The sequence below is a fragment of the Mandrillus leucophaeus genome, unplaced genomic scaffold (assembly GCF_000951045.1).
Source record: "Mandrillus leucophaeus isolate KB7577 unplaced genomic scaffold, Mleu.le_1.0 Scaffold11, whole genome shotgun sequence".
Lineage (NCBI taxonomy): Eukaryota > Metazoa > Chordata > Mammalia > Primates > Cercopithecidae > Mandrillus > Mandrillus leucophaeus.
This window is the reverse complement of record NW_012099209.1, coordinates 2,088,932-2,099,292: the sequence shown is the minus strand read 5'-3', so window position 1 is coordinate 2,099,292 and position 10,361 is coordinate 2,088,932. Positions and strand designations below refer to the sequence as shown.

Sequence of the window (10,361 nt, the reverse complement as noted above, 5' to 3'; positions counted from 1 at the left end):
GGCATGAGGGCTTAGGTGGGACAGGTGGAGCTTCAGCGGGAGCTTGAGGGGCACAGTATCATGTGGCCTGAGGGGGGCATGGACACTGGAGTCTAAGGGGCAGTGTTTATATATATTTTTTGAGACAGGATCTTGCTCTGTCGCCCAGGCTAGAGTGCAGTGGTGCGATCATAGCTCACTGCAGCCTTGACTTCCCAGGCTCGAGTGATACTCCCAACCTCATCCTCCTAAGTAGCTAGAATTACAGGTCCACACTGCCACACTTGGTTAATTTTTTATATTTTTTGTAGAGTCAGGATCTTGCTATGTTGCCCAGGCTGGTCTCAAACTCGTGGGCTCAAGCGATCCTCCTGCTTTGGCCTCCCAAAGTGCTGGGATTTACATGTGTGAGCCACTGTGCCTGGCCCAAGGGGCAGTTTTGAGTGCTGGCTGTCTCAGTCCTGACTGTGGGACCCTGGGTGGGGCATCTCTCTTCCTTCCTTCCCTCCCTCCCTCCCTCCCTCCTTCCTTCCTTCCTCCCTCCCTCTTTCCTCCTTCTTTCTCTCTGCCTCCCTCCCCCACTTTCTTTTCTTTTCCCTTCCTTTCCCTTTCCTTTCCTTCTTCTTTCCTTCCTTTCCTTTTTTTTTTTTTTGGAGAAAGGGTCTCACTCTGTCACCCAGGCTGGAGTGCAGTGGCACGATCTCGGCTCACTGCAGCCTCTACCTCCCAGGTCCAAGTGATTCTTCTGCCTCAGCCTCCCGAGTAGCTGAGATTACAAGTGCCTGCCACCACAGCTGGCTAATTTTTGTATTCTTTTTAGAAGAGACAGGATTTCACCATGTCGGCCAGGCTAGTCTCTTTCTCTTGAGGTCACTATCCCCACCTGTAACTCCACAAGAATGACAGCCCCATGCCACTAGGGCCACCTAACAGCTCCGTGGGTTTTCAAAGAAATCCTTGAACACGCGTGTTCTTAGCAGCAAGATTCACTATAGCGAAGCCATGGAAACAACCCAGATGTCCATCCGTGGATGAATGGCTAAACACAATGTGGTCTGTGCAGACAATGGAATATTATTCAACCAGAAAAAGGAATGATACATGGTACAATGTGGATGAACCCCAAAAACATGCTGAGTGATAAAAGCCAGACACAAAAGGCTGCATGATTCCATCGATGTGAAATGTTCAAAACAGGCAAATCCATAGAGCCGGAAAGTGGATTAGTGGTTGTCAGAGGTGGGGGAGGGGGAATGGGGATTAATCACTAGTGGGGACGGGGTTTCCTTTGGCAGGGATAGAAATGTTCTGGAAATAGATGGTGGTGATGGTTGCATAACATTGTAAATAGCCAGGTCGGTTGTGGTGGCTCATACCTGTAATTCCAGCACTTTGGGAGGCTGAGGCAGGAGGACTGCTTGAGCCCAGGAGTTCGAGACCCACCTGGGAAACAAAGGGAGATCATGTCTCTACAAAAAAATAATCAGCTGGGTGTGGTGGTACACACTTGTGGTCCCAACTACTTGGGGGGGGCTGAGGCAAGTTGATCTCTTGAGCCCAGGAGGTTGAGGCTGCGGTGATGGGGCCATTGCAGTCCAACCTGGGCAACAGAGTGAGACCATCTCAAAACAAAACAAAAGAAACATTATGAATATACTAAATGCTACATTGTAAAGTATACTAAATTGAACACTTCCAAATGGTGAATTTTATAATATGTTAATTTCACCTCCATAAAAACAAATCCAGGGTTAGGCATGGTGGCTTACGCCTGTAATCCCAGCACTTTGGGAGGCTGAGGCAGGCAGATCACCTAAGGTCAGGAGTTTGAAACCAGCCTGGCCAACAGGTTTCTATTTTTTATTAAAAAAATAGAAAAATGGCCGGGCGCGGTGGCTCACGTCTGTAATCCCAGCACTTTGGGAGGCCGAGGCGGGTGGATCACGAGGTCAGGAGTTCGAGACCATCCTGGCTAACATGGTGAAACCCCGTCTCTACTAAAATTACAAAAAATTAGCCGGGCGTGGTGGCGGGTGCCTGTAGTCCCAGCTACTTGGGAAGCTGAGGCAGGAGAATGGCGTGAACCCGGGAGGCGGAGCGGAGCTTGCAGTGAGCCGAGATTGTGCCACTGCACTCCAGCCTGGGAGCACAGCGAGACTCCGTCTCAAAAAAAAAAAAAAAAAAAGAAAAGAAAAAAAGAAACCCCGTCTCTACTAAAAATTCAAAAATTAGTCAAGTATGGTGGCAGGCACCCGTAATCCCAGCTACTTGGGAGGCTGAGGCAGGAGAATCGCTTGAACCCAGGAGGCAGAGGTTGCAGTGAGCTGAGATCATACCACTGCACTCCAGCCTGGGCGACACAGCAAGACTCCCTCTAAAAACAAAAAACCACCACCAAAAAAAAAAAAAAAACCTACAAAAACCAAACCTACACTCAGGTAACAGGATGTTCCCGTACTCAAGCGGCTCCTCCCAGCCCTAGCCCGCCACTCTCTGAGGATAGAGGAGTTCTCTGCTTGGCTTCCACTGTTTAGCCTCCACCAGCCTCTGAGACTCCGACAGGGAGTGCAAGTAAGGGGCCCAGGGCTCAGCTCCCACCCCAGCTCAGCCTCCTCATGTGTCCTTGGGCCAACCCCCTCCCAGTCCTGGGCCTCAGTCTCCCCTTCTGAATCATGGGCCCCTCCGCTTTCCTTGGCCAGGAATTTAGTCTCCAGGATAGTGACCAGGAATGGCAGTCCCAGTTCCCTCAGCAGCTGGACGGGAGCGGAAAATAAACCAAGAAGCCCGGTTTCTTTCCACACATTTACTTTTAAAAAATAATTGTACAAAACAATGATTTCTTAAGGCATATCAGAAATGCTGAGTCCCAGGCCGGGGCCCTGCCCCAGCCAGCGCTGGCACCCTGCAGTTGGGAGCTTGTCCAGCGGCCCCCTCGAGTGCTCTTCTCCTCCAGGACACAAGGAGCCTCCGGGAAGCACAGTAGTCCCCGGCTGTCACCTTAGGCTGACCTCTGTCCCCAGGTATGACGTAATGTTGTCACTGTCTTGAATTCTTCATCATTTAACGGGGACCCCAGTGTTTTCACTTTGCACGTTAGGTATCTGGTCTTGCCTGTCCTACCCTGAACCTGGGTTCCCTGGGCCATGGAACACCCAGGCAGCTCTGATGCTCCTGGGCACCTGGAGGAGCTCCCAGGAAGTCCAAGCCTGCGCCAGGAATCTCTGGCTTTCAAAGTCTTCAAAGGCTGGAGCGGCTGCCCCTGCCACCTACAGACCCCACATAGCTCCGACAACCTGCTTTCCTGAACGCCTCGTTCCTGGGTCCTTTCACCCACCGGACCTCACTGTGTGGCCTCAACTTTAAGGTACCTGCCCTCTGAACCCCCAGTTCTACAATAAATGGGGTGGATTCCAAACGTCACTCAGCTCTGACCTTCTCTGACTTTTCTTCCTCATTCGTCTGCCTGCTGAGCTCCTGTGTGTACTCCAAAGCCTCAGCTAAAATGCCCTTTCCACAAGGATGCCATCTCTGCTTCCTGTCTGGATTCTCACAGCTGCAGGTCTCTTCTTCTGGTTTCGTGATGCTGGAATTGTCTACGTCTGGCTCTGTTTCTCCCAGACTGAAGGCTCCTGGTGGACTCCAGCACTGCCGACAGGCTGGGAAGACAGGTTAGTAAACAGTCCCTGGGATACTGCACTGGACATTCCATGCCTCACAAGGACAGTGGCGGTCCAGATAAGTCAGACTCCAGCTGGGCTCTTCCTCTGTCCCATGTGATATCCGAAAGGCCCCGCCTCACTCTGAGACTTGGTTTCCCAGCTTAAATGCAGTCGGGGAGGTCAGCCCTTGGTCCAGCCGCTCCCCACAGTCACGATGGCTGAAAGCCGGTGTGTATCCTTGTTCCTCACGGGGTCCCTGTGCCGTTCAGCAAGTCATGCAGCGCGGCCTCATGGCCCCTGAGGGTGGGTTTGGATCCTCCTGAGAGAAATGTTACCATTAAGCCTGAGAGGACACTGGAAACAGAAATTCAGAAATACCCCTCCCCATCCAGCCATCTCCCAACTCCCACCCTTGACCAGGGAAGAGGCCATCTGGAGGTGATGTCTAGGGCAGACTGGGGTGCAAGGAGGGTTTTGGAGTGGAGCGTATACTGTCCCTTGGTATTCACAGGGGATTGGTTCCAGGAACCCCGTGGATACCAAAATCCACAGATACTCAGGTCTCTGATATAAAATGGCATAATATTTGCGGATAGTCTAAGCCCATCCTCCTGTGTACTTTATTTTTATTTCTTTTTTTTTTTTGAGATGGAGTCTCGCTCTGTCGCCCAGGCTAGAGTGCAGTGGCGAGATCATCGCTCACTGAAAGCTCTGCCGCCTCCTGGGTTTACGCCATTCTCCTGCCTCAGCCTCCCTAGAAGCTGGGACTACAGGCGCCCGCCACCACGGCCGGCTAATTTTTTTTGTATTTTTAGTAGAGACGGGGTTTCACCGTGTTCGCCAGGAAGGTCTCAATCTCCTGACCTCGTGATCCGCCCGTCTCGGCCTCCCAAAGTGATGGGATTACAGGTGTGAGCCACCGTGCCCGGTCTCATTTTATTTTTTAAGACAGAGTCTCGCTCTGTCACCCAGGCTGGAATGCAGTGGCACGATCTCGGCTCACTGCAACCTCTACCTCTTGGGTTCAAGCGATTCTCCCGCCTCAGCCTCCTGAGTAGCTAGGATCACAGGTGGACACCACCATGCCCAGCTAATTTTTGTATTTTTGGTAGAGACCTGGTTTTGCCATGTTGGCCAGGCTGGTCTCAAACTTCTGACCTCAAGTGATCTGCTCACCTCAGCCTCCCGAAGTGATGGGATTACAGGCATAAACCACTGTGTCCAGCCCTCCCGTGTACTTTAAATCTCTTGTAGATTACCTATAATACTTTATGACAAGTGTGGTGGCTCACACCTGTAATCCCAGCATTCTGGGAGGCCAAGGCAGGCAGATCACCTGAGGTCAAGAGTTCGAGACCAGGCTGACCAACATGGCAAAACCCTGTCTCTACTAAAAAATACAAAAATTAGCCGGGCATGGTGGTGGATGCCTGTAATTCCAGCTACTCGGCAGGCTAAGACAGGGAAAATTGCTTGAATCCGGGAGGTGGAGGTTGCAGTGAGCCAAGATTGTGCCACTGCACACTCCAGCCTGGGTGACACAGCAAGACTTCATCTCAAAAAAAAAAAAAAAAAAATATATATATATATACACACACACACACACACACACACACACTATAAATGCTATTTAATCACTGTTATGCTGCATTATTACTATTAGTAGTAGTATTGAGATGAGGTCTTGTTTTGTCTCCCAGACTGGAGTGTGTAGTAGCACAATCATTGCTCACTGTAGCCTCAAACTCCTGGGCTCAAGCGATCCTCCTGCCGCAGCCTCCTGACCATAGGTGGGCTCCACCACGCCTGGGTAATTTTGTATTGTTTGCAGTAGAGATGGGGGTATTGCTCTGGTACCCAGGTTGGTCTTATACTCCTGGCCTCAAGCAGTCCTCCCATCTTGGCTTCTCAAAGTGCTGGGATTACAGGCGTGAGCCCCTGCACCCAGCCTATCATATTTTTAATCTGTATTATCCATGTATGTATTTATTTTTCAAATGTCTCTGACCCATGTTTGGTTGAATCTGCAGATTCCAAACCAGCTAATGCAGAGGGCCGACTGTATGTATAGAAATTCTGTCAACAATTAAAATCCACTGCCAACTGGGTGCAGTGGCTGACGCCTGTAATCCCAGCACTTTGGGCAGGCCAAAGTGGGAGGAGTTCAGGAGTTCACTTGAGCCCAGGAGTTCAAGACCAGCCTGGGCAACATAGTGAGACCCCATTTCTACAAAAAATGGAAAAATTGACCAGGCGTGGTGGCTCATGCATATAATCCCAGCACTTTGGGATGCTAAGGCAGGCGATAACCTGAGGTCAGGAGTTCGAGACCAGCCTGACCAATATGGTGAAACCCTGTCTCTACTAAAAATACGAAAATTAACTGGGCTGGTGGCTAACACCTGTCATCCCAGCTACTCTGGAGGCTGAGGCAGGAGAATCGCTTGTACCAGGGATGCGGAGGTTGAAGTGAGCCGAGATCGCACCATTGCACTTCAGCCTGGGTGACAAGAGTGAAACTCCATCTCAAAAAGCAAAGCAAAATAAAACAAAACACAAATGCAGGATGTGGCGGCGTGCGCCTGTAGTCCCAGCTACTCAAGAGGCTGAGGTGAGAGGATTGCCTGAGCCCAGGAGGTTGAGGGTGCAGTGAGCTATGATTATGCCACTGCGCTCCAGCCTGGGCGACAGAGCAAGAGCCTGTCTAAAAAAACAAACAAACCCATCTACTATGTCTGCCGCCCCATCGAGGCTCCCAGGGCCCAGAGAGGCGTGGGTGGTTCTCCGACCCCTGAGCTCACCTCAGAGTACAGGGGTGGTGGGCGGTAGCGGAACTCTTGGATGTAGGCGAAGAACGGGCCTTCAAGGCTCATTTCGGGGTCCTGCGGGAGTGGGAAGGGGCTCTGCCCCAAGGCTGCCACCTCAGCGTCGGCTACCACCTCCGAGTACTCAGGAGGAGCTGGAAGTGAGAGACAGGGCGGGTGAGTTTGGCAAGAGAGAGCCCTCCTCCAAGGCACCAGGGGCCAGGAGCTGGCTTGTGCCAGCTCTGGGGCTGCCAGGCTGTGTGTCCTTTGGTTGGGATTCCGGGAGACTCGTGGTGAGAGAGTGGACCCGGCGTCCACCTCTCCGTGTATCCACCCACCCTCTGCATGCAAGCAGGGTGGGAGCTTACCCTCAGGCCGCTCCGGCAAGGCCCCCAGCCTCCAGTCCAGCAGGAAGCTGGCGTGGCTGCCCACGCTGGAAGAACGGCTGCCAAAAGGGTGCAAGGGAATGGTGCCGATCACCAGTGGCAGCTCCAGCAGCAGCTTGGACGTTCCCGGGATATCCACACAGACCTGAAAGAAGGATCCATGAGGGAGGGTGCCCAGGCAACCTCCCCGACTCCCGCCTCCCTCCTATGCCTGGGGAGACTGAGGCCTCAGCTTCCCCCGGTCTGAGGGAATACAGGGTGAATGTGGCCGCTGTCCCCCAGGGCCAGCAGGGTGCCCTACCTTGAGTGCATAGTCCACATGCAGAACACGGCAGTGCAGGATGGAAGGACCTACTGGGGGGATCCGCAGTGCCCGGCCCTGCCACAGCGCCCGCTGCCCAGGGCCCACCGGCTCTCCTGCGAGGCTGGCCACCACCGCCCGTTTCTGCTTTCGGGCGCCTCGGGCCATGAACGTCTGTGTCTGCACCACCGCTGCCCGAGGCAGCACAGGACGTGTGGAGCTGTTGTCGATCTCAGCAAAGACAGGGATGACCTCTCCTGCAGCGAGGAGCAGGGGGGCCTCAGTTTCCCCTCCTGCAGCCCCGACACCAGCTCCCGTCCCGACCCAGTCCCGTCCGCCTGCTACCTGGGGTGTAGCCCTTCCGGTCGATCTTGGCCGAAAGGGAGACGAGGCCACGGTTACAGTACCAGGATCGGGCAACCTTTTCCCGAGCCCCCGCTTGAGGTGCCTGTCGGCGCAGAGAAAAGTGATGTGGATGAGTCACTTTGTGCAAACCACAGTCGCTGTGGAGCTTCCAAACCACCCCCAGCTGAGGGAGGACTTTGGGCAGGGCTTGGTTTCTTTTTAACAATCCAGGAACTATCTGTTAAATAGAGCCAGGGACACAACCCATCTTATAAAGCCAGAAATGAAATGTACAAGCCAAGTGTTTGGTGTGTAATTCGCTCTTGGTAAGCCCTAGCTCTGGTCTGTTTCACAGAAGAGGCACCTGAGGCTCAGAGAGGGCAAGACACTTGCCCAGAGTCACACGGCAAATGGGTGCAGATAGCAGTGGATTCCACACGCATTCCCACACCCGCCTCTCTCCCTGCCAGGGCCCACCTATGACCTCCATCTTATCGATTGGTGTCACCCAGCAGCCAGGCCCCTTCCTACAATACTCCCATCCTACCCACCAAGGGTGGCCACTCACCAGCAGGGCTGGCGTGTTGATATCCACAGGCTCGATGACAGTGAACACCTTCCTTGCCCGGCGTGCTGGGACCCAGGGCCGGTGCAGGGTTGCCTTGATACAGTAGCGGACACTACCATGTTTACCCTCGAAGGATGTCACCAGGTTCCTGGGGTGGAGGGATGGGACTTCAGGGGGCAAGATACAGAGAGACACAGGCAGGGAGAAGGAGACACAGACACTCTAGGGGCCTCCCAGGGGGAGGGTCTTGGGGCTCAGAGGTGCCCAGATATCCAGTATTGGAGGTACAAATCTGGAAGGGGCTGCAGGCTTAGGGCAACCCTGCACCTCAGAGGACTTACGGGGGCAGCTGGAAGCTGAACAGGAATTCATGGCGCCCAGGAGGCAGCGTCGTGGTCTCCCCAGTATCTGCAGGTAGAAGCAAAAGGAGGCGACTGAGTGCTTGCGTTGGGGTCCCAGGGCTGACAAAGGTACCGCCATCCAGGTGGTGGCTGGCACACAACCGGAGCGCTGAGCAGCGGTTACCCATCCATACCTGGCGCCAGGAGCGTGGCACGGTGGCTCACGACCTCCACGCGCTCACTGTAGCTCTGCGTGTAAGCCGTGCTCGAGCCCGCGCTGCGCGACTCGGTCCAGTGCACATGGGCGCGGCCCCGCGCGCGCAGCCTCAGGGCACCCACGCGCACGGCGCTTGCCAGCTCCAGCAGCACCCGGCCCGCCACGGCCTGGCCGCCGCTGAACACGGGCTCGGCGCCCGCGGTCGCACCGTCCAATTGCACCGAGAACGCTTTCACCTTGTCGAATAGCATCGCGTCCGGGGTGCGAACCCACGACACGCGGAACCTGGCCTCGAACCCGTGAACCGGCACCTCAAGGTGCCGACGCTGCAGCCTCAGAACGCAAAATCGCCCGCAACGCGCAGGCGCGCTCACCAGCCCGAGCAGAAAATCCCCGCGCCGTGCGTCGGCGCCGCTTTTATACGGCAGGGCGGGGGGCGGGGTCACTGTCTCTCCCCCGCCCCCTGAAGGGACTCCACCAATAGCGCGACAAGGGGCGTGGCTCTGCCCTAGCGTGGAGCAAAATAACAAACGCCCCTGCTCACCGCCGCCTGCCCCACGCTGCCTCACTCCCTCGCGGACCCCGGGGAGAAACTGAAGCCCTGAGGCGGCCAAAGCTGGTCTCTCGCGGACCCCGGGAGCAAAGAGGGGAAAAAGAGGTCCAGAGGCAGGGCCCAGGCCTAAGGTCACCTAGCAGAGCTTTCAGCCTCTCGGCTTAATCGCTCACCAGCCGCCACTCGTAGACGTGACTCGAGGCATGTCCAGCCCGATTTGGGGCGGGGGACTCTCGCCCCAGTTGAGGGCCCTAGAGCCTATGACTGTTCCAGGCTTTTTCCCCCCGCTATGCAAAGGGAGAAGTGGAAGACGTGAGTGGGACTGCCCTCCACGCTGGTGCCTCTGGGCAAATGACAACCTCCTGGAGCCTCAGTTTCCACCTCTGTAGAGCCGGGAGAAAATAAAAATCAGTCCCGACCTCAGAAAGTTGTGCATGGATCATCGTGCAGCCCCAGCCGGACTCCTCCAAGAGCCTCGCTCCCGGGTCATCAACCTGCTCCTGACATACCGTCATACTGTCACCCGGTCGCGCCTCGGCGCATTCGCCCAGGAGCGGTACCTACGACCTGATGTTCCTTTCCCAATTTTCACCCTCTGGCAAACCCTACCTTCCCCGCAGCCCTTGTGCTTGCTCCAGTCATCCTCAGCCCCCTTCCCTTCACAGAGCTGAATGCAGGGGACGCTCGGGCACCCCCAGGTCCACGGCTGCGGTGTGGTTTCGGGACCACGTGACACCTCTCTGGGCTTTAGTTTCCCCAAAGAAAAGTCGCTTGGAGTTTCTCCAGCGGGAGTTGCCTCTGCGTCGTCTGCGGGACGCGGGCGCCCTCTCGTGGCAGCGGAATGCGCTGCTGCTGAACCCATCCCCTGCCCTGACTGTCCGCCTCTGAGATCGGTTCAGCAGACCACGAGACTTCCACCACCTCAGTGAGGTGTGTGGGTGTGGAGGGGGCGGTCATAAACAAACACGGTCACCCGCAGTCCGTGACGGGGGTCAGAACAGGAACGAAGGGGTTGGAGGCCCAGTGATCAGCCTGGAAGGCTGCCTGGGAGGATGGGTCTTTGGAGTTGAAAGGAAGGTCTGGGACCTTAGGCCAGGTTTCAGTGGATACTAGAAGGGAGACAGTAGGCCGTTAAGTCCGGGGGGAGAAGCGGGATGACGTAACCCTGAAGGGACTACTGAGCCAGCGCCTCCCTCAATTCATTTCAC

At 55.2% G+C, this 10,361-nt stretch overlaps 1 protein-coding gene across 2 annotated transcripts; it reads right to left on the bottom strand.

Annotated features, from left to right (window-relative positions):
- Window positions 1–2,767: 2,767 nt before the first annotated feature.
- On the bottom strand, window positions 2,768–9,486 carry ARRDC2 (arrestin domain containing 2). Of its 2 annotated transcripts, none has more exons than XM_011990189.1 (8): window positions 8,578–9,486; window positions 8,384–8,450; window positions 8,043–8,190; window positions 7,475–7,577; window positions 7,130–7,386; window positions 6,811–6,973; window positions 6,440–6,597; window positions 2,768–3,957 (listed from the first exon to the last, which is right to left on the bottom strand). In XM_011990189.1, exons 1-8 carry the CDS (start codon window positions 8,849–8,851, stop codon window positions 3,904–3,906), a joined length of 1,224 nt encoding a protein of 407 aa, XP_011845579.1. In that variant the 5' UTR covers window positions 8,852–9,486; the 3' UTR covers window positions 2,768–3,903. The 2 variants fall into 2 exon arrangements, with proteins under 2 accessions (XP_011845579.1, XP_011845582.1); XM_011990192.1 differs by having other exon boundaries at window positions 2,768–3,954.
- Window positions 9,487–10,361: the final 875 nt, after the last annotated feature.